At 44.1% G+C, this 24,440-nt stretch overlaps 1 protein-coding gene across 2 annotated transcripts in view; it reads left to right on the top strand.

Moving 5' to 3' along the window:
- KLF3 (KLF transcription factor 3) overlaps positions 1 to 16,070 on the top strand; it is a 29,483-nt gene extending 13,413 nt beyond the window's left edge. For both annotated transcript variants that reach the window (XM_068137560.1, XM_068137561.1), the window contains 4 exons: positions 6,539 to 7,031; positions 7,696 to 7,846; positions 12,924 to 13,084; positions 15,252 to 16,070. In XM_068137560.1, coding sequence (XP_067993661.1) covers positions 6,539 to 7,031; positions 7,696 to 7,846; positions 12,924 to 13,084; positions 15,252 to 15,433 — 987 coding nt within the window. In that variant the 3' untranslated portion in view covers positions 15,434 to 16,070. The remainder of the gene's footprint in view (positions 1 to 6,538; positions 7,032 to 7,695; positions 7,847 to 12,923; positions 13,085 to 15,251) is intronic.
- The last annotated feature ends 8,370 nt before the right edge of the window (positions 16,071 to 24,440 follow it).

Genomic DNA, 24,440 nt, shown 5'->3' on the forward strand with positions numbered 1-24,440 from the left:
CTGGAGACACCTCTAAAGGGAGGATTCATGGTGTAGAGATAGCCCAGGAAAGGATAGCAGCAGTTGAGTTTGTTAGTTTTCTTGACTTTCTCCTGAAGAGGTGTAAGGAAAGAGAAACCATTTGTGTGATGCTTTGGGGGTGCTAAACACAGCATTCAGTTCTCTGCAGGCTGAAGAATAACTCAGAACAGTTTGTGTGGTAACTTCCATTCTGATAGTATTATTAGAAGCCAAACTCATTGAAACCCTTAGGAATTACTCCTTACTTTACCTGAATATTCATTGTCTGAAGCTGTCAAGTGTGTCTTGAAAAAGTCTCATTGGTTGGGGTGGGAGAAGGAAACAAAGTTTTGACACCAGAGGATTTCAGGGGGTGTGGCTGAAAGGATTACCTACACTTCTCAGATGACTTAAGCTCGCACCCACAGCATTTCATCACTCAACAGCTCATGCTATTTACTGAATTGAATTATTGAACACATTTTAGTTCTTAATGAACAAGTGACAGAATCATCTGAGTCCTGCCTAAATATTTGCTGCTAGGACTTTTCAAACATACAGACAAATGCCAGTTATTGCTGAAATTGCTTTTTTATGCATTACCATCTTTCATTGAAGTATTTTTTTGCTGTCCTGCCACCAGTCCCCAGACTACTAGTTTTCACCAGCTTGTCAAGACAGCTCTGTGCTACATGAGGGCTTGAAGTCCTGGTATACTGGAATACAAATGTCTTGTGGTGGGAATGCTTTTTCATGGATTAGCTACTACTTGGATTAATTCCTATTCATCCTCTTACACAATGCTGATTTGACAGATGGTTCTTCACCTGTTCTGTTTTCCCAAGAGGCTGGCTGAATTTCACATTCATAAGTTCATGTAGTTCATAAAAGATGGGGTGAACTGCTTCAAAATTGGTTTGTCTGTACAACAGGTTTCACTGAGGCAGTTTAACAGGAGTAGGCAAGTTCTATCAGATACATGCTTGATAATGTCCCCTGGTGGAAGCAGCACTTTCCTGGGTGCTTGTGGCATACTTGGCCAGTCTTCAGTCCTGTTAGATTGTCAAGAGGAAAAATGGGGTGATTCACCTTTTGAATTTACTACTTTAATTGTATGAGCCACATGGATATGGCTCAAAAACATCAGAAGTTCCTTTGATGTATTTTCCAGTTTGTGATTTCAGTGCTTTTGGGACAGACAGCAAGGAAAGGTAAATTAAATGGTTTCCCAGGCCCAAATTGGGAAAGCAATGATATCAAATACAAAAAAGAGCCAGATGGAGTTTGTAGAGGGATTTATGTTGAAACACAGTCCTGTGTCTTTATAGTAATCTGCTGTATCGTACCATTTTGCACAGGGATGGCTGTGAAAGCTGAATGTAGAGAGAAGGGGGAACTCATTGTGTTTTTATTAATCCAAGTCAGACCAAACTCCTTCATGCCCTGTTAATTATCACAGTGGAAATATTTTAGGCAAACAGAACAATGATACTTGGTTTTCCATTTCTAGGGCATCACTTCTAGGTTAGGTGAGAAGAGAGTGCTTTTGCAGGCTGTGAAGTACACTGCTGCTTTCAGGTTGGACAGGGCTCTGAGCAAGCTGATCTAGTTGTAGATGTCCCTGCTTATTGCAGGGGGATTGGATTAGATGACATTTTAAAGTCCCCCCCAATTTACAGCATTTTATGACTCTCTCATTCCTGCAGTTGGTGGCTTTCAGGAAACCAAAAAGAGTAGTTGGTCTTTTGTTTGTTTGCTATTGTTAATGCTCCCCATTTACAGGGAGAGACTGGGAAATCTTCCCTACTCTCTGATCCCATATTCCCCAAGGGGCTCTGTCTGCTTCCCTGGTGAAGAAAAGAGGAAGTGGTGTACCAAACTGGAAAGCCAACCTAATACAATTGCTGTGTCCCAGGAAGCTAGCAACTGAAACTTGCTGTGCTAAAAGACGCAGGAAGCTTAACTGCAGAAACAGGAGATAGATCTCCATGTGACTTACTCCAAACAAACAGGGATTCAACCATACTTCACTGATAGTGGAGCAAAACTGTTTTCCACCCCAACGCTGTCTGATCAGCAGCACATATTTTCCTTACCATTGTTCTAGCATCCTAATCAACTTTTTCACCCTTTTCTTCGCAACACAGATAATTTGTCACGCCGTGTTTTTCTAGGAGGACTTTTATCTGCAGTTCAGGTAGAAACATAGTGATTAAAATTGCAGAGGGAGGGAGAGTTTAGAAAAATAATTCAGCTTCCCCAAAGTCCCAGAAAAAATTAGCTGGTGTTAAATCTGTGCCAGCTTAATTACAGCAATGGAAACCTTCTATGCAAAATAATGTAAGGCATATGGAGTGAAATACCAAGTGCCTAAAATAATCACTTCTTAAAAACATCAATATTTTCTTTCTAATTCTGGAAAGAATTTAATGCCTCTCTAAATATATTTTGTTTCTCTAGTTTAGAGTTCTGTGTACAGTATGTTAGTAGCTTGGTATTTTTTTCCATGCACACACCTGGTGTAACTTGAAGAGTTGAAAGAGAACTGCTGTATATGTAGAAAGGTTACAACTTGGAGATGTTTTGTTGATTAATCATACAATCATTTTGATGGGAAAAGACCTTTAAGGTCATCAAGTCTAACCATTATCTAACTCTGCCAAGTCTGGTGCTAAACCATGTCCCTCAGCACCACATCTCTGCATCTTTTTAACAGCTCCAGGGATGCCACCTCCCTGGAGAGCCTGTTCCAGTCTTTGATAACCCTTCCAGTGAAGTTTCTTCTAATAACTTGCTGAATAGAAGCAGCATTCCCTAAAGATTTAAATTGCATAGACTTTCTCCTAGTGTTCTTGCAGTGGAAGAAGTGTTCACAGGTAGGGACCTTATGATCATCCCTGCCAAACCTGCACACTCTAAATGTGGTTTGTAATGGTAGAACATTCAGACTTTGTTGAAGCTGAGACGACCTTTTTACTGTAAATCAGTAACAGCAATTTGATACAGAAGTACTTACTGCAAAGTGTTGAATTTTTGCCTGTGCCCATAACTTGATCACATTTAGTAGATACTAAATACTTTTAAATATTAAACTACTAAATACTGTTAAATATTGAACTACTAATACTCACCCACCTTTATCACTGTAGTGCTAATAATTCTGTCACTTGGCTCAGCAGTGGTGACAAATGTATGGAAGTTGTTTTTAGCCAGCCCAGCTTGCAATAATGACATTTTAATAGAATTCTGAGGAACCATTTCCCATCAAAGATCAACCTTAGTTTTTTTAATTGAATTTGTAAGGGTAGTCATAAAGAGAATACAATTTCAGAGGGTTTACTGCACTATTTACTGTTTGAAGAGCAATCACCGTTGTATATGTTACTTTATTTCAGTATTTTATAGAACAGGTGACTCAGCTTTGTATCACAGTATAACTAAGGTTGGAAATGACCTCAAGGATCATCGAGTCCAACCTATCAACACAGACCCCATGACTAGACCATGGCACCAAGTGCCACCTCCAATCCCCTCTTGAACGCCTCCAGGGATGGTGACTCCACCACCTCCCTGGGCAGCACATTCCAATGATGAACAACTTGCTCGGTGAAGAACTTCCTCCTCACCTTGAGTCTAAACCTCCCCTGGTGCAGCTTGAGACTGTGTCCTCTTGTTCTGGTGCTGGTTGCCTGGGAGAAGAGACCAACCCCTTCCTAGCTACAACCACCCTTCAGGTAGTTGTGGAGGGCAATGAGGTCACCCCTGAGCCTTCTCTTCTCCAGGCTAAACAATCCCAGCTCCCTCAGCCTCTCCTCACAGGGCTGTGTTCAAGGCCTCTCACCAGCCTTGTTGCCCTTCTCTGGACATGTTCAAGTGTTTCGATGTCCTTCTTAAACTGAGGGGCCCAGAACTGGACCCAGTACTCAAGGTGTGGCCTAACCAAAGCAGAGTCCAGGGGCACAATGACTTCCCTGCTCCTGCTGGCCACACTATTCCTAATGCAGGCCAGGATGCCATTGGCCCTCTTGGCCACCTGGGCACACTGCTGGCTCATATTCAGGTGGCTGTCAATCAGCACCCCCAGGTCCCTCTCTGTTTGGCAGCTCTCCAGCCACTCTGACCCCAGCCTGTAGCTCTGCATGGGATTGCCGTAGCCAAAGTGCAGCACTCGGCCCTTGGACTTGTTGAATGCTATCCCATTGGATTCTGCCCATCTGTCCAGTCTGTCAAGGTCCCTCTGCAGAGCCTTTCTACCCTCTAACTGACTAACATCTGCTCCTAACTTGGTGTCATCTGCAAACTTGCTGATGACTGACTCAACCCCCTCATCCAGATCATCGATGAAGATGTTAAAGAGGATGGGGCCCAGCACTGATCCCTGGGGGACGCCACTGGTGCTATGAATGCAGCAGGAAAAGAGAGTATTTCCTAAGCTCACTGTTTCAAAGAGCAACTGAGAAGAAGGAAAATACACTTGTGCCATTTTGCAAGAATACTGCTAGTTAACATTGACACTGCAAATTATCTAGCAGTCCCTCACAAGGAAGACAAAGGTACAAAAGCAGGAAGGGCTACTGCTAGAAGTTTTCATCTCTGGAAAAAATAATTGAAATATCATGGAAAAGTTTTAGACTCCTAATCTGTTTCACTTTCTCCTGTTTTGCCTATTTTTTTAAATCCCACTCATCAAAATCTTTTTGGTGCCAAAGAATTGAGCTTTTTTAAAATGTAGTGTGAAACTTCCTAGCCTCAGTGTGAAGCTTTACTTACCTAGAATCCAGAGGCAGCAGTTTATTTAAAAAAACTTTACAGCATCTAAAGACTAAAAACCTAAAAATGTTCAGAATTTACCTTTTCACACTCTTGAGTTTCTCACCCATAGCTTATGGAGTTCAGCTGTTTCTTAGTGCTTGTAGGGTTCAGATACCTAATTCTATGCATTAGTGATGATTGTTTTCCAATTGCTTAAGCAGTTGGATAGAACCTACTGCAATTCTTAGTCCAGTTTAACTCCCCTCTTGGTTGACTTTGTGATCTTCAGTATATAGTTAAATGCTGGCTGGAGGGCCGAGCCCAGAGAGTGGTGGTGAATGGTGCCACATCCAGCTGGCGGCCAGTCACCAGTGGAGTCCCCCAGGGATCAGTGCTGGGCCCCATCCTCTTTAACATCTTTATTGATGATTTGGATGAGGGCATTGAGTCCATCATCAGTAAATTTGCTGATGACACCAAGCTGGGGGCAGGAGTTGATCTGCTGGATGGTAGAGAGGCTCTGCAGAGAGACCTCGACAGGCTGGACAGATGGGCAGAGTCCAACGGCATGAGATTGAACACATCCAAGTGCCGGGTTCTGCACATCGGCCACAACAACCCCATGCAGTGCTACAGGCTGGGGTCAGAGTGGCTGGAGAGCAGCCAGGCAGAGAGGGACCTGGGGGTGCTGGTTGATGGCAGGCTGAACATGAGCCTGCAGTGTGCCCAGGCGGCCAGGAGGGCCAATGGCATCCTGGCCTGCATCAGGAACAGTGTGGCCAGCAGGAGCAGGGAGGTCATTCTGCCCCTGTACACAGCACTGGTTAGGCCACACCTCGAGTCCTGTGTCCAGTTCTGGGCCCCTCAGTTTAGGAAGGAGGTTGACTTGCTGGAGCATGTCCAGAGAAGGGCAACAAAGTTGGTGAGGGGCTTGGAACACAAGGCCTATGAGGAGAGGCTGAGGGAGCTGGGGCTGCTTAGCCTGGAGAAGAGGAGACTCAGGAGTGACCTTATTGCTATCTACAACTACCTGAAGGGGGGTTGTAGACAGGCAGAGGTTGGTCTCTTCTCCCAGGCAGCCAGCACCAGAACAAGAGGACACAGTCTCAGGCTGCGCCAGGGGAGGTTCAGGCTGGAGGTCAGGAGGAAGTTTTACACAGAAAGAGTGATTGCCCACTGGAATGGGCTGCCCGGGGAGGTGGTGGAGTTGCCGTCACTGGAGGTGTTCAGGAGGAGACTTGACAGGGTGCTTGGTTGCATGAGTTAGTTGATTAGGTGGTGGTGGATGATAGGTTGGACACGATGATCTTGAAGGTCTCTTCCAACCTATTCTATTCTATTCTATTCTATTCTATTCTATTCTATTCTATTCTATTCTATTCTATTCTATTCTATTCTATTCTATTCTATTCTATTCTATTCTATTCCAGTCCATTCCAGTCCATTCCAGTCCATTCCAGTCCAGTGTGAATCTCCCAGGTCAGTTAATTAACGTGGTACATAGTGTATGGAGAGCAGGTTTTAAGGGAAATAGAGAGTTGAACAAGCCTGGAGGATTTGTCTTGATCATCTGTTTTACATTGCTTCTGAAACATTTGGGGAATCAGTCCTGCAACAACTTCCAATGTGTGAAACACTAAGCTTTATTTACTTCACTTTTATTTAGCAAGTACGTTAAAGTGTTTTCTTGGACCTTGGTCGTTAGCTGCTGTTCTTTTTCAGCAGTAATTGTGCCTGTGCTGATTTATGATTCTCTTTCTTTCATTTTCCTTTCCCCTCCTGACAGTCATACCCGTCCAATTACATGGACCAGATGAAACCGAACAAGTACAGCGTCATCTACTCTACGCCGAGCATGTTGCACAACAAATTCTACTCAAACCCCGAGGGACTGTCAAATGGAATCCAGATGGAGCCAGTTGACCTCACAGTGAACAAACGCAGCTCGCCATCTTCAACTGGAAGTTCTCCTTCACCCCTAAAATTCCAGACTGTGCACAGGAGAACTTCACCTGGACTGACTCTGTCCTCACCCAGCTCACCTCTCAGTAAATTCACACCCTCCCCTCCAGGAGTACAGCCTATTTCTATGCCAATAACAATCCCACCTGTAATGGCTGCTCTTTCACGCCATGGACTGAGAAGCCCTGGAATACTCCCAGTTATACAGCCTGTTGTGGTCCAGCCAGTTCCTTTTATGTATGCTCCCCACCTTCAGCAGCCCATCATGGTGTCCACAGTCCTTGCAGATGAGATGGAGACTCCAAGTAGTGTGCCAGGTTGGTGTTGTAAGAGTTTCTTCTACTTTCTTTTCATCCTGGGGAAAATAACTCTATCCAAGCAGATTTTTTGGCTGGCTTTCACATTTTAGGAAAAAACAACTTAATTCCTGTTTTTCTAAAGCATGCAGGCATAGGATCTACTGTGTAAATATTTTACTCACTTTACCAAGGTCATGGCAATATAAGTATTCATTTGGACAAAGACAGGCAAATTCTGCTGAGGTATTTAAGGGGTCAGATACCTCACCTGAACATCAAATAAGGCAGCTGACCCAGAGAAGAAAGTTTCTCCTGTCCATAAGGCCCCAGTTTTTGACAGTATAATCTCTGCAAGTTCACAGATTCACAGATTGCATCATGTTGGAAGGGACCTTCAAAGGTCATCTTGTCCAGCCCCCCATATTCTATTCCAATTTATACTTGAATAAAGCTTTTATATCTACAGAGATTAGGACTGATAAAAAAGCTGGAGTGATGAAAATTAATAGAATTGTATCATCAGGAGAGAGACTAAAACTGGAATATGTTGTATTCTAGCACAAAATGTAGAGCTAGGGGATTTATTTTGCTTTAACTATGTATCTTTAGGTGAATTTTTAATTTCCATAATGCTCCATAATTTTAATGGGTTGCCTTTCTTCTCCTACCCTCCCCCATACAGTGCCTGTCATTGAGTCTTATGAGAAGTCTACACTGAAGAAAACAATCAAAGTAGAGCCAGGAAGTGAACCATCGAAGACTGACTTCTATCCTGAACAACTGTCACCTCCAATGATGACCTCATTGTCTCCCCAGCAAGTAATGGTGCAAGAGTAAGTAGCTAACAGTAGTCCCAAGATCAGCAGAGGAATCAAAAGCAGTACATTGCAGCAGTTAGCAGTTTTGAGGAGGAGGAGCATTGTTGTGCTTTAGAACATGGGATAAAATACAGAAAAACATCCATCCCCCCTCTACTGACATTGTGAAATGTGATTTCTACTCCTCCCCCCCCTCTTTAGTAATGCAGGAGTTGCAACCACATAGATCTGCATTTATATAATGCATTTCTAAAGTGATGCTGGTGCAAATCCTCCAATTTACTGGAAGTAAGACTCCCAAGAAGCCAGTGATGCCTCTGTGTATAAAGCCAGCAGCAAGCAAACTGTAAAGAAGCTTCATACTGATCTCTCCATTTGTATTAGCTAAACACCTTTCCTTGGGAGTTTCTTTGCTTTTAGAAAATCTTGGTTCCTTGGTGGAAAGAACCCCCTGAGGCCTAGAAGTTCTTTTTATATCCAGTGAAATTCCATGTTTACCTGAGGCCATTGTTCCTTGGGTGGGTCTTTTTTTGGCAGCTCAAATAGTTCCTGAAGGTTGCTCTCCTCCCAGGCATTTGTTTCCAGCCTGGTACCAGCTCATTGTGCTGGTAGAACTGTTACTGAGGCCCCTGCATGAACTGGAGCACAGATCTAACTGGGTTTAAAACAGTCCTGTTTGCAGAAGGCAGAGCAAGGGCTGGAAAGAAGTGAGGTCTGGGGCAGAAACTTTTTAATGGGAAATACTAATAATTTCTCAGGAAGTACCTGAGGAACCATGGATACTCTCCCATTTCCCTTCTTCCTGGGAAAAATTCTGTCAGGTTATCAAAATCATGGCATGGCCTGGATCCTGGTTCATCCTTCAGCAAGCAGTGCTGAAGTACCTGACCTCAGAATCCATTCTGCCCTTGCTTCTTGCACAGCATCACCCTCACAGCAGTTGTACCCAGACCTCACCTCCTAGAGTGAGGAAAAAGGGCTCAAAGCCTGAGTCCCAAACCCAGTGTGTGAGTGCAAGGTGATTCAGAAAGAGAAAGAAAGCATCAGATGGGCTGTCTGCTGCATCTCCTTCAGAAGGCAGCCCCCTTCCTCCTGCTCATGACCCTTTCTAGATTAGAAGGCACACCATGGCTCCAGGGCTAACTACATTTTGCACAGCCTTCTTGTGGGAGCCCCTCCTGGTTTTTGAGTCTCTGAGCAGCTTAGATGCATCTTCTAGACTGCAGGCTCTTTACAGTTAATTAGTAGCTTTCATAAACCATGCTGGTTATTTAAAAATAACCTGCTGTGGCTTATTACAATAAATGTACAATAAAATAGTAAACCCCTGTGTTTACTAGGTGGTTACTTACCTTCCATAAAGGACCTGCCACACAAGGGCATCAGGTCTGTATGTACTTGGGCCTAACTTCTGCCAGCTCAGGACTGTCAGATAGTTCAGTTTACATTTGTTCTTTGTTAGGCTTCTTCAACAAGAGCAAACCAGTCAGTGCTGTTCCTGGCTGATACCACACCCTTCCTCTAGGGCTGACACTTCTGCAGCCTTGACACCTGCATTAGTGATTTACATCAATTATTTCCCAGTGAGTCCAGTTTCCACAGGAAACCCATCCGCTGAGCAGAGAAAACAAAATTTGCTGTAAACTGGAGGTAGCATTGTTACAAGAAAACATTTGAAGACCCAGTTTCCAAAGCATCTCCTCTGCTTGCCCACGTTGCCCATCTTATGGAGAGAGAGCCTGTGATGTTTCAAATTGCTTCCTAGCTGGCCTGTAGAGCTGCAGCTCTTGCTAAAGCCAGCCCTTCCAAGTTCACATTCTGCTGTGTTTATTTGCAGCAAAAAGTTTGTAAATGGTAGGGGTTTCTCTTTTTTAGTCTTTAAAAGCTACATAGACAAATCACACACATTACAAGATAACAGACTTTAACCTTTATAAAATTCCCTGTTGTCTCACAGTTTTCTTAGTCTCTCTCCCTGCAGTATGAGCTCCAGCTGGGCAGTAGCTTGTACTCATTTTTCATCAGTTGCAAATGCAGAGTGCACTGTTGAGACACATAAGTTAAAGGCAGATAGGATACCTTCAGTCTCACTTTTAACTGACTGATTCTGCTTTAGTGTTAGGTTTTTGGCATGGGCATCCATAGAATCACAGAATGGTTCAGGTTGGAAGGGACCTTAAAGATCTAGTTCCATCTAGTTCCAACCCCCCTGCCATGGGCAGGGACACCTCTTACTGGACCAGCTTGCTCAAGGCCCCATGCAACCTGGCTTGGAACACTTGTAGGATTTGAGCCTCCAAAAAGTTCTCTGGGCAACTTGTTCCAGTGTCTGACCACCCCTCATGGGGAAGAATTTGTTTCTAATATCTAAAGGAAATGCCTGTATTTATATATCTAAATAAGTATATGTAAGTATGTGTAGATAGATAGATATCTTTGTGTCATTACTGCAGAGATTGTCTAGTAGGTCTAATAATTGATGTAACTTTGCAGTTACTTCTAAGATCAAACTTGAGGTAATAATCTCTGCCCAAGTGTAAGAAGCCTCATTAAAGCTGTATTTTCTTGCCAGTGCAAGTATCAGACTCTTCACTCATGCTGCCAGTGTGCTAAAGAAGGAGAAAAAGCTGTTGAAACTGTGACATGATTTTTTGGGATGATACTCATCTATTGAAGAGTGATGCTTAAATTATGTCTGTCAATTCATATCTGGCTGTATAAAAGGCAATGAAAGAACTAGGGCTGGGCTTCTGTTATTGACACTTACTTAATATTTACCTCTGATTTTTGACTCCACCTTAACCATTTTTTGAAACTGACCCACCCTGTCTGATTATTGATAACATTCTGTAGCCTTGCCAGACTCCTGGCCTCTAAAGGGAAAATGAGACAAATTCTCGGTGCAGTTTTGACACACTCTTAGAGTGAAAACCATTGCAAATCCTATACAGACACTGTCCTTTGTTTCCATTTTTCCAGATGTTCTTAGAACCATAGAATCATTTTGGTTGGAAAAGATATCTAAGATCATCAAGTCCAATCACTGACTCTGTCAAGTCTGGAGTTAAACCATGTCCCTCAGCACCACATCTCTGTAGTTTCTAAACATCTCCAAGGATAGGGGTTCAACTGCCTCCCTGGGCAGCCTGCTCCAGTGTTTGAGAACCCTTTCAGTCAAGAAGTTTCTTCTAAAATCCAACCTAACCTCCCTTGGGGCAAGTTGAGGCCATTTCCCCTTGTCCTATCACTCATTCACTAGGGAGACCAACACCCACCTGGGTCCAGCCTTCTTTCAGGCAATTAGAGAGTAATAAGGTCTCCCCTATTCTATTCCTTTCTCCAGACTAAACCACCCCAGTTCCCTTAGCTGCTCCTTATCAGCCTGTTCTCCAGACCCTTCACCAGCTTGGTTGCCCCTCTCTGGACCAGCTCCAGCACTTCAATGTCTTTCTTGTGAAGGTCTCCACCTTACCATATCGAGGATGAGCCTCCACACATAGGGATTTAAACCAAATTTGCTTGCTGCCTTAAGCTAGAGCTTCTACAAAAAGATTAGTATGCAACAGCTTTGAAACTGCTGTAGAGAAGCCTTTCTTTGGGAGCTGAAAGCCTGCCTTTCTTATTAGGGGTGTATGCCACTGTGTCCTAACATCACCACCTGGGGCTTCCTGCCTTTGCAATATTTTTAGGTAGATTTGATAGGCATTTGAAGAATATATCGCTCAACAGCCACAGAAACACCCAAGGGAGAGAATTTAGCTCCCAGTTTCAAGCTTGTAACTCTAATAAAAGAATTAATAACATAATTAAACTTCACCCACATCAGTAATTCCCATCCTACCGCTGTGGAGAGAGTAGAAAATTCACTTGTTAAACCGTGCACAAGATTTTCTGTCTTCAGCACATGCCCTCTGCTTTGCTTAGAGAATTAGGTACTGAGTGTGCCTGAAAATGAGGCCCCAAAGGAATGTGGTTTAAGTAACTAATACAACCTAGGGTTACAAAATGTAATTCCATCCATAAAAAATGTGCACTAAAGCAGCTGAGAAAAGCCAGGAGCTTTGAAGAGCTTATTTCTGCCATGTGGAGGAGCTGCTTTTGTGGCAAGGAATGCTAATATCTGTACATTATATAGCAGGGTTTGGTTAAAAGCTAAAAAAGACATTACAGGCACTGGTGCAGATCTGCTAACGGGGTGAAAAATGCAGCTTTGTGAGGTTGGGAGATGTCTGGTGCTGCTCACCTTTCTGACAAACTCACTTTCTTTACTAACATTGCCATGGATGAAAGGATTGAGGTGGTTCCCAGTGCTGCAGTGCTGTTCATACCTAAACATCCACAGCCAGTGACACCTTTTAAGAAGCTCGATGTGTTTTCACATGCAGAAGTGTTTATGTATGTTGCAGCAATGCATGTGTAGTTAGTACATGTCTTACCTGCTGTGTACCTGTGGGCTTCAAAAGCTAGAAATGATGTTTATGAAGGTGGAGGGACAACTTCAGACATCCTGTGGGTGTGCCACGCAGGCTTGAGCTCTACTTTTAGGAATTGACGTCAGTGGTATAGGGAGGCCGCACCCTCCTGCCAGCACCAAACAGGAAATTCTTAATTACTCTCTGAAGGAGTGGCTGGAACAATAAAGATTTGAGTTCTGCTTTGAAACCCTAAAGACATAACTTCTTTAATAATAAGGAGTAGCTGTTTCCAATTACAAGGGAATTAATGACCTTTGAAGGAAGGAGAAAAGTTCTGAGCGAATACAAGAGTGAACCGAAAGTTTGAGAAATCGGGCTTTGACTGACAAACAGGAATGTGGAAGGGTTTTTCCCTCTGTGAGTTTATAAAAAAAAAAGGCCAGGGAGTAGTAAAAATGGCTACATCATGTCACAAAGTGAGTAAACACTTAAAAATATAACTGCTAGAATACACAGAATTCGCTAAACCCTCTTGAATTTTTCGACGTGCGTGTAATGTTGTTCTTCCTGCCAAGAGACAGAGTGGTAGTGAACAGAGAGCTCTGTCATGAATCATGGTAGCTGAGGTTTGCTCTGCAAAATGTTCTTCGTTTCTAACATTCAATCTCACTTTGCAGGAATCACCCCTCAGTTATAGTTCAGCCAGGAAAGAGACCTTTACCTGTGGAATCTCCAGACACGCAAAGAAAACGCAGGATACATCGATGTGATTATGAAGGCTGCAACAAAGTCTACACTAAAAGTTCCCATCTGAAAGCCCACAGAAGAACCCACACAGGTTTGAGCATTGCTATGCTTTTCTGTCATCAGGTCTATGGTAAAAGACATTGAGGTGCTGGAGTGGGTCCAGAGAAGGGCAGCAAAGCTGATGAAGAGTCGGGAGAAAAGGGCTGGTGAGGAATAGCTGAGGGAACTGGGCTTGTTCAGCCTGGAGAAAACGAGGCTGAGGGGAGACCTCATTGCTCTTTACAGCTCCCTGAAAGGAGGCTGGAGCCAGGTGGGTGTCCATCTCTTCTCCCTAGTAGCAAGTGACAGGATGAGATGAAATTGTCTCAACTTGCACCAGGGGAGGTTTAGGTTGGATATTAAAAGAAACTTCCTGACTGAAATAGTTTGCAAACACTGGAACAGGCTCCACAGGGAGGTGGTTGAATCTCTATGCTTGGAGGTGTTTAAAAACTGCAGGGATACAGTGCTGAGGGACATGCTTTAGCACCAGCCATGGTAGAGTTAGATACTGGTTGGACTTGATGATCTTGGAGGTCTTTCCAACCAAAGTGATTCTGTGATTCTATGAAAATTGCAGCATAGGCTTTCAGTTTGTGCTGACAGCCAGGTGACCACAGGTGTAAATAACAAAACTACAGAAGTTAGATCTGGCATTGTTCTGGATGTAATTACAGGCTGAGCAAAAGACAGATGTAGTAGGAAGGACCTGTAAGAGACCGTTAAGCCAGAGCAGGATCATGCTGTACCCTGGTGTGCTTTACATTCACTGGCACTTTGCTCATTTTTTGTCCACTTGCTTACCAGTTACTCACTCTGCACACCCTGTAAACACCAAATCAGTTCAAAATGCCCTACCTCACCTCTGACATCACTGCTGAATTTGACTGAGACTTTCATGGGAGTAGCCCACTTGCAGAAGTCTGGACTGTGTGTCAGATATGAAACCGTTGCTTCATGTGGAGCTGCTAACCACTGGTGCTCTTTTGGAGTGCTTCAGTGAACGTAGCCCCATCTCTGCTGTCTGCAGAATCATTCCTCTTGGCATGCTAAATGAATGTGGCACACTTGTAGTTCAAATGATCCCAGTTTGTGTCTGTCTTACATCAAGCCAAGCCCTCTAGCTGTTGGGCAGCCCAACAGTGTTCAGGAGTTGGGGAGAGTCACAGGTTAGAAAGAAGTGACTAAGAATGATTGTAAATGCACAGTATCACAGAATGGCAGGGTTTGGAGAGGACCTCTGGAGATGATTCAGTCCCATCTCACCACCACCAGAGCAGGTTCACCTAGAGCAGGTTGCACAGGACAGGTACTTGTGACATGAGTGCTAATTATTTGTACTACAATAACTGGTAAGAGGCCACAGCAAGATTTCTGCCTCTGTGCTGAATGATAGCACCAGTCCTTGCCCCCAGCTAATTGAGAATTACGAGGTCCTGGTTTTGGAAATACTTGAACAAATGCTCAAACCTTCACACTTCTGAGCTTGATGAGGCAAAACAAGTGCTAATATGGCAGAGGGAGAAACACAGAGACACCAAAGACATAAGTTGCGGCAGGAAACATTTTTTTGATCAGTCGACTTCAACTACACAGCTCCTAGCACAGAGCAGTCATCAGCCCAGTGCTGCTTAGAGCCTTTTGGAGTAAGCATTGAAGTGCCTGTGAAAGTTGGCAAGGCAAGATCTGTCAAATATTTAACTGTTGCCTTTGTGTCTTAAGTCTCTTAAATCCTGGGCGTGCCTGAGGAAGTTTAGGTTGGATTTTAGGGAACGTTTATTTACTGACAGGGTGGTGAGGCTTTGGAAAAGGCTGCCCAGGGAGGTGGTGGAGTCACTGTCCCTGGCAGTGTATAGTTATAGTATAGTATAGAATAGAATAAGAATAGAATAGAATAAGAATAGAATAGAATAGAATAGAATAGATTAGAATAGAATAGAATAGAATAGAATAGAATAGAATAGACCAGACCAGACCAGACCAGACCAGACCAGGTTGGAAAAGACCTTCAAGATCATTGAGTCCAACCTATCACCCAACACCATCTAATCAACTAACCCATGGCACTAAGTGCCTCATCCAGGCTCTTTTGAAACTCTTCCAGTGTAGATGCGGCGCTTGAGGATATAGTTTAGTGGTCATTGTATTTGGGTTACAGTTGGACACAATGGCCTTCTCCAGCCTTAATGATTCTGCAATTCTGTGTTTTCCTTCTCCAGGTGAGAAACCCTACAAATGCACTTGGGAGGGCTGCACGTGGAAGTTTGCTCGCTCCGATGAACTGACGCGGCATTTCCGCAAGCACACAGGGATCAAACCCTTCCAGTGCCCAGACTGTGACCGCAGCTTTTCACGTTCCGACCACCTCGCTCTGCACAGAAAGCGCCACATGCTCGTCTGAAGGGCCTTCTCTCTCCCTGCCTCCTGCCACACTTTGTTTGGTTGTTGTCTTTTTTCTTTCTTTTTTTTTTTACACACACATTTTAATTTGGATTCAGCTGGTCTGAATCTCTGAGTTTTTACCATTAAAGGCTTACATATGGTCAGTAACATATTATCTAACCCTTCTATGTCCTTGCCACGGGTCAGACCTAAAGAATGTGAACACTTTTATTGTTTTTTGGGGGTTTGTTTTATTGTTATTATTTTTTTTTTTCCCTCTGGGGGATGCTAAGCAAACCCCTTTCTGCAGACAGTATCTTTAATGTATTCCATTGTGAATAAGGGAATTTGTAAACTAACAGCTTTTGTTGGTTTCTTCATATAATCAACCCACCGTATATTGATAAAGTAGTAAATGTTATTGAGTATCCAAAATGCTAGTCCTTGCCAGAGACTTTTATTTATGTGCCCTCTGAGGGGTACACTCTTCCTTTTATGCTCAACAATGCAATGAATGGACTCTTCCAACCGTGTTGATTTCTGCAATATGGTTAATGCAACAGTTTAGAAAGGCACCTGGTTTGGAAATCCCCTCTGCCCAAGCAGGGAATAACACTGTAGAAATAAATCGAAGCAATACAATGACTTTACAGAAAGATTTGAGTCATAGTATCATTTACCCCTCTCCAGAAAAACGGGCAGCACTTGGTCCATACATAACATTGTGCATTTAAACCCGTGTTCCCTGTCCTCTGTGTTAGAGTGTAGCATATGCCCTTGGATTTATTGCATCGTTCCCTGGTGGATTTGTTAAATTAAGGTCTTGTGTGACACTCTGCACTGTGCATGTGCATGGCTGCAACAAGCAGGTACTCTCCTATGACATGGCATTAGATGGTATTCCTAGAAACCTGCCACACCTCATTTTAGGGATGTAGACCATCCCTTTACAATCACTCTCCTACATTTCCTCTAAATAATCTTTTCTCTTTGCTGTACCTCAGAAAATAGCAATCCTTTCCTCCAGGATGCTCCAATCTGCATTGATTGCCACTTTAATACACTACAGTGTTTAAAATCAGTAATCCACAATATTTTTATGAGAAGATGCCATTGGATATGAAATTCATCACATGATGAATTCATCACATTGAGTCATGTCTCTGTTCTGGATAAAAAACTTAAATCATCCCTTGGATACCGACTTGTCACTTTGGTAGTGTCTCATTGTCACTTTGGTAGTGCCTCAGTGTTAGGTGCACTGAACTTTCCTGCCAGCATCTCTACTGCATTAAAACACAGCAGAAAGCCTTAACTCCTAGGTCAATCAACAAACACAACTCCATAGATAACATAGAGTTCAAGCAACCTGTAGTTGACCCTAGCAATGTTCCTGTCTCTGGGAGCCCACCGAAAGGCAGGTTTCTGTCTTTATTCACTGGCAAGCTTTGTGACCCTGCCAGAAAGCAGGATGTATTTCCCCAGGCTCTTGTGCATCCATGCCTCCTCCTTTCCCCTAAGTGAGGTAAACACCATTGCCTGTGAACTAAACCTATTGAAGTCAGGGGTTTGTTGTTTCTCTTGGGAAAACTCACAAATGGATAGGGGAGGGAAGGAGGAGTTTCATCAAGTTCTCCAGGAGGAGGCAGGAGAAGTGTCCATCTGCAGGTGGGCATATCAGCTTGTGGAGCAGGTAGGCTGTGCTGCTACATCATGGGGAGCAGACTGAAATCATCTTGGAGATGGAAGAGCCTAAGTGCAAAGAGCCTTCCCTTGGAGATAAGAGCTTACCATCTGTTCTGCTGGCATCGTCATACCTGTAGAATCAGATGAGAGGATTTGTACTGCCTAGAGAAAAATCTTGCAGCAATTGCTGTGAAATACAAAATACTGTGCTAGTTGATTACCAAATCCTACATGCAAGACTGTGGAGCTGCAGTTTTATTGAAGGGATAGGGCCCTGAACATGTACTTTACAAGAAGACCAGGAACATACCTGCAAAGCTTTTCTGAGGAAGATCTTTCTGCTCTGAGAGCACCATACGCCCTTGTCTCCTGGGTAGGACTGCGGGAGGTCATGCCAGATCTGTCTTGTAACTGCTGCTCATCTCCTTATCTCTGGAGCTCAAAGTCCTGGGAGGTGACCTGGTTTTTTGTGTTTTGTTGTTTAGGGGTTTTTTTTGGGCTGGGTTGTTACTAACATGGAGGGACTTGCAGGGAAGAGAATGACACTAACAAGCAGCTGTTCTAGAATAGGGATTTCTCTTGGCTAGTTTTTATTGCCAGTGGAAGCAGAGTTGGCTTCTTCATTAGGATCTAGGTGTGAATGGCAGTTCCCTAACTGCAGATGTATCACTGATGGCTGTGTGGAGCCCCTGTAGCATCGGTCAGAAGTGTACAGACATTGAATGTCCCAGGATGAAGACAATTCCCTGTCATATTCTAGGCTTAAAAAAGCAACAGATAAGATCCTATAAAAATATGCAGCTTAATGGCAACTAGTCCCATCTTCAGTTTAATAGGTACACAGAATTTGGGATGTTCCCTAAGGAGCACTTCTTTCCAATGCCATGAACAGTGGTCATTGTAGTTGGGTTACAGTTGGACTCAATGATCTTAAAGGGCCTTTTCCAACCTTAATCACAGAATCAACCAGGTTGGAAAAGACCTCAGAGGTCAAGTCCAACCTAATACCTAACACCTCATGACAACTAAACCATGGGTCCAAGTGCCACATCCAATCCTTTTTTGAACGCCTCCAGGGACAGTGACTCCACCACCTCCCTGGGCAGCACAGTTACTCTTTCTGTGAGTGATTCTATGATCCTATGATTCTCTTTTTAAGGCTTTCTCACAAAAGGTTTTCTTTTTTTTTTAATAGGAAATCTAAAATCAAGTCCCCTAAAAGCAGACCTTTGTAACTCACAGTTACTTTGGAGACTTGAATCTAGGTTATTTACTATGTTCAGTCATTATCTTATGTACCTTTTCCTTAGAATATTTCTATTAATGGTGGTGACAAATACAGTGGAGATTCAGCAGAACTTTAAAATACCTTTATCCATGTGCCTTGTGATTTAGGACAACAGAAATTAAGCAATACAAATATCTGAGATGATGTCATGTCAATGTCTTGCTGAGAGGATTTGTCACTTGTGCCTGTGTTGTCCTTTTGTGGGTCAAAAAAAAGTCAGAAACGCTTTCAGCTGAAAATGTGCATTTACATCTTAACTGGCTCATGGATTCCTTGTAGGAAAACCTGATTTGAGGGGTATCTTGTAATCTTCAAATGTGCCTCACTAAATCCTATTTAAAGCAAATTCTTCCATCTTGGGGCTAAAGAGAAGCCAGTTTAGATATAAATCTAGAAAACCCCAATACTGCAGAAATGTGCACTGTGCATTGTGTAAAACAGGTAGTAACTCTTGCACTAAAAGGTGCTTGTTTATGCCACCTGACTGGGAGGTTGGACTAGATGACCTTTGATTGCAATAATTGACTTGTTTCTAAAACAATCACAAAGGGAAAAACAAAATCTAAGCAGGTATTTAATATGTATTGAATGCCTATTTAAATAGACACACATTTAGAAGTCCTATTTCCCATGCCGTATCTTGTCCAAGTGTGTTGTTGGCTCTGCCAAGGTTAGCAACACACAGATGAGTACAGACCCTTTAAAAAAAAACTTAGCAAGGATTCTACATGTTAAGAGGGTTACACCAGTTTTTGTTGTATTTTTTACACATCTCAGCACTTTTGTGATCTATTTGAAATTACTAGAGGGTCAAAATAATCTCTCTGCTTAGTATCCCTCACCTGCAAATACAGCAGGGGCAACTCTATTGAATTTAATACTTGTATAAAACTATGCAGATTTTTTTCCTTAATAAAATGTAATATGTTTTCTAAGCTGATAAGATAGGTAATTGAAGGTTTCTAGCCTGCATTATTATAGCTTTCAACTGCAGAGACATTTTGGTAATCTTTTCTTACTCAAGGTGTTAATGGTTGATGTACTTTCACTGTTTCTACTTTGGTAGTCCGGTGGGAATTCAGGAATGACATTTTGTCATGTCAAGCTGTGCAGAGAGCTGTGTACTGTACAGCCCTCCTTCTACACTGAGTATCCAGCACCTATGTATCACACTTCTTAATAAAACTCAGAGTATGGCTTGTGGTCCTGCCGCCATACATGGTACAACAAGGAGCTACAAGCTTCAGAGGTGTGCCCAGGGATCCCTTCTGGCTCCTGGCAGCACGCTGGAGCTCCTGTCCTGGGGTTTTGGCACAACCCTCCCATAGGTACCTGCCCCACATGGGACCAAGGGCGGGGACAGGCAGGGCATGGCGGGAGGCACCATGGGCACGGCCTGTAGGCACCTGAGCTGCTTTTGGCTCCTGTGCCACAGGGAGGCTGTGCCCAGCAGGGTGCTTAGAGGCAAACATGAAAGAGTTCATTGAGAATTATGGCATTCTAATCAGTCCATTGGCAGGTCTGGAGCACCAAACATGCCAGTTTGCTTTATCTATCCCTCACAAAATGCCTGTCCGGGCCTGCTCCTGACAGACAGCTAAACATGAGCCACTGTATGCACAGCGGCCAGCAGCAGCCTGGCCTGGAACAGTGTGGCCAGCAGGACCAGGGAAGTGATTGTCCCCCTGTGCTCAGCAGTGGTAAGGCCACACCTTGAGTACTGGGGTCAGTATTAGGACCCTCACTACAAGAAAGACATTGAGGTGCTGGAGTGCATCCAGAGAAGGGCAACAAAGCTGGTGTAGGGTCTGGAGAACAGGGCTCAGGGCTGGTGAGGAGCAGCTGAGGCAACTGGGGTTGTATAGTCTGGAGAAAAGGAAGCTGAGGGAGACCTTCTCAGTCTCTACAACACCTGAAAGGAGGTTGGAGTCAGGTGCATGTTGGTCTCCTCTTCTCCCTAATAACAAATGACAGGATGAGAGGAAATGGCCTCAAGTTGCACCAGGGGAGGTTTAGGTTGGATGTTAGAAGAAACTTCTTGACTGAAAATATTCTCAAATACTGACACAGGCTCCCCATGGTGGTGGTATTCAAAAGCTCCATGGAGGTGTTGAAAAGTTGCATGGATGTGGTGCTGAGGGACATGGTTTGGCACCAGACTTTGTAGAGTTAGGTAGTAGTTGGGCTCGATGATCTTAAAGAGCTTTTGCAACCAAAATGATTCTCCGACCCCCACAGCCTTTGCTCAGGCCAGAATGCCAGAGCAGACAGTGCAGCCAACACATCCATGCACATGAATCCTGCTCCCCTCCAAGCGTGTCTGCAGGCTTTACAGACAGATGATGGTGTGGAGAGATGATGAATAATGATTTTTATTCCTCCACACCTTTTCAGATGCCTAAACAGAGTGAGTCCCGTTGAATTCACTGTGCATCACAATAACCCCCTGCAAAGAGCAAACAGAAGATGAGAAAATGCCCAGCCTGTACTCCTTGGCATGCTGCTGGAAAACAAGGATTGCTCTTTGTAACCAATGGTGCTAGGAACAGAGGGACAGCCACTGATTCAGATCTGCCATGAGGAAGGGCTCCTCCTGACCTCTCTTCTCCAGCCTGCACACATCTGTAAGAAGCTCTTGCATGGGCCGGGCTGCTGTGATTATCTAGGTCAGTTTTCCTCAGAGGCAAAATGCATTGTCTGTGTTCTAGCATTTGTAATTCTTTTCAGGAAATGGCGATGGTTTAGTTTGCCACTGGGGGTCACCCTGAGCCTGAGAAAAGAGGCAACATTTAACTCCACGAGACTGTAATTCAAGTGACTCTTTTCTGGTAGGTAAGAAATGAAGCTGTTCCCGCTGGAGGGCCTCACCTTCTGTCTCTGCTTCAGATCCTGTCACACACAGACAGCTCCTCAGGGATTCAAAATTGATCTTTGTGACTTTACTGCGGTTTTTAAACTAATTTAGAATCATAGAATGGTCTGGATTAGACGGGACCTCCAAAGGTCATCTAGTCCAAACCCCTCTGCAGTAAGCAGGAGCGTCCTCAACTAGATCAGGTATCCCAGAGCCCTGTTGAGCCTTGCCTTGAATATCTCCAGGGAAGGGGCCTCAGCTACCTCCCTGGGCAACCTGTTCCAGTGTTTCACCACCCTCAGTGTAAAGAACTTGTCCATGACATCCAATCTAAATCTGTTCTTTTCTAGTTTGAAGCCATTGCCCCTTATCCTGTCACTGCAGGCCTTTGTAAACAATCTCTCTCCATCCTTCTTGTAGCCCCCTTCAGATACTGGAAGGCTGCTATTAGTTCTTCCCGGAGCCTCCTCTTCTCCAGGCTGAACAACCCCAGCTCCCTCAGCCTGTCTTCATAACAGAGTTGCTCCAAGCCCCTGATCATTTTTGTGGCCCTCCTCTAAAAAGGAGCGTAAAAGGAAGAGTTTTTAAACTATTTTAAACTATTTTAAACTATTCCTTTTACATCTACTTACAATTAGGTTTCAGAGCAATCTTTGAAGTGATTGGCCCAGACCCTGTCCATCATTTAGGACACAAACCCACTTTTAACATATCCTTTACAGTTAAACTCTGACCTGGCTAAACACTTAACAATGGTTCAATCCTCATCCCTGGAGGTGTTTAAGAGCCACAGAGATATGGTGCTGAGAGACATGGTTTAGCACCAGACTTGGTAGAGTTAGATAATGGTTGGACTTGATGGTCTTAAAGGTGTTTTCCAACCAAAATAATTTTGACATCCATATGTTGTGGCATTCCTTTCATGTGTGCTTCTAGGCCTGTGAGCTCAATGAGAGCAGCACCTGGCATTATTTTTACAAATATGGTGATTAGTATGACAGTACTTCAATAATTCATCCAGACATTCATGTCCTGCAAGGTTTGCAAAAAAAAGTGATGAAAAGCACTCAGACAAAGCAAACAACAAAATTTATAGAGTAGAATAGAATAGAATAGAATAGAATAGAATAGAATAGAATAGAATAGAATAGACCAGACCAGGTTGGAAGAGACCTTCAAGATCATCGTGTCCAACCTATCATCCAACACCACCTAAACAACTAACCCATGGCACCAAGCACCCTGTCAAGTCTCCTCCTGAACACCTCCAGTGATGGCGACTCCACCACCTCCCCGGGCAGCCCATTCCAATGGGCAGTCACTCTCTCTGTGTAAAACTTCCTCCTGACCTCCAGCCTGAACTTCCCCTGGTGCAGCCTGAGACTGTGTCTTCTTGGTCTGGCGCTGGCTGCCTGGGAGAAGAGACCAACCTCTGCCTGTCTACAACCCCCCTTCAGGTAGCTGTAGACAGCAATAAGGTCACCCCTGAGTCTCCTCTTCTCCAGGCTAAGCAGCCCCAGCTCCCTCAGCCTCTCCTCATAGGACTTGTGTTCCAAACCCCTCACCAACTTTGTTGCCCTTCTCTGGACTCGTTCCAGCAAGTCAACCTCCTTCCTAAACTGAGGGGCCCAGAACTGGACACAGGACTCGAGGTGTGGCCTAACCAGTGCAGTGTACAGGGGCAGAATGACCTCCCTGCTCCTGCTGGCCACACTGTTCCTGATGCAGGCCAGGATGCCATTGGCCCTCCTGGCCACCTGGGCACACTGCAGGCTCATGTTCATCCTACCATCAACCAGCACCCCCAGGTCCCTCTCTGCCTGGCTGCTCTCCAGCCACTCTGACCCTATCCTGTAGCACTGCATAGGGACCCTCTGAGAGAAACAGAGTTTCAGGGAAGAAGAAAAGTGGAAGTTCCAACAGCGAAGTGTTGAGAAACCCTGTCAAATGCTACCTCAAGGGGAAAAAAAAACAACAAACACACACCACAGAAACAAAACTAAGAACCAAACAAAATTAATGTTCTTTATGAAAGAAAGTCAGGAGTGTATTTTAAGCAGCTGCAGTGTACAGTGTAATATGCAAACAACTGAAATATTTGGTCTGTGCATGAAAGACTTAGGAGGTAGGAAGGCCAGAGTATGAAGGGCTGTTACAGGGTTAATATCCTACACGGCAGGCTTGAGAAATCATTCTTTTTACACCTACCTACAATGAGGTTTTAGAAGACTCCTATTGGTGATGGATTCTTCCACAGCCCACATCCTGTACATTATTAAGGACATAAACCACAGCTGCTGACACGTTATACTTACAGCGACCAGAAAGCCTGATTCAAGAAATTTTACTTCCTCTTTCCTCGTCTGGTAAACAGGACAGAATCTGCGCCCACTGGAGCGTTACCACAAAGGGTGAATGCTCATCATATTTGTGGGAAAGTAACCAAAGATTGGCATGGAGGATTGCAAATATGCTCGTGACCTGCAGCTGCTGTGTCAAAAAACATCTATATCATGTTAATTCTTGTTTGGCCTTGTGTGTTGGACAAGTAGAACTCTGTGTTCAGGCAACTTAGGCCTGTGACAGACTTAGAGGCAACATATTGAACATTCTTACGGTTCCTGCCCAGCCATGGGAAAGATCAAAGCAGAGTCGTAAACTACACCCGTGTGAATCCCTCAAATACAGGTGAAAAGAGCAGGTTTGGTGATCCTCTGGCAGGGACTAAGCTCCACAGAGCCTGTGTCCCCACCGCTGTGCCTCCATCCAGGGGCAGCATTGACAATCCCCCAGCCAATGAGGTAATGAAAACAAATTTACTGTTTGCATTTCATCTGTGGGGTTTGTGGTTCTTTCTGCATCCTGCCTGTGCTGGCTCAGGCAATGTCCTCAGGCTGTCATGCTTGGTAGGGGGAAAATACTTTCAGGAAGGAGAAGCGCGGGTTTTCTGGTAGCATTCTCCACTGTAGAGCACAGCAGAGGTAAAGGCCACAAAGTTTTCCTGACTCAAACTCCTGCAGAGCACAAAGCTCTTCTGTGTCTTTGAACACCTCTCCTCATCGTAAATAACCTACTTTTCAAGCATGGTGCATCCACCAGCTCCCACTGAAGCTTTAACAGTCCTTTTAGAGGTACACAAAGAGACCTTGGTCCTAGCTTTGGGAAGGAGGAGGTTATCACAGAAGTCAGTAACCAACT

The sequence above is a fragment of the Melanerpes formicivorus genome, unplaced genomic scaffold, assembly GCF_026170545.1.
Source record: "Melanerpes formicivorus ecotype bairdi unplaced genomic scaffold, bMelFor1.0.p_v2 SCAF_4, whole genome shotgun sequence".
Classification (NCBI taxonomy): Eukaryota; Metazoa; Chordata; class Aves; order Piciformes; family Picidae; genus Melanerpes; species Melanerpes formicivorus.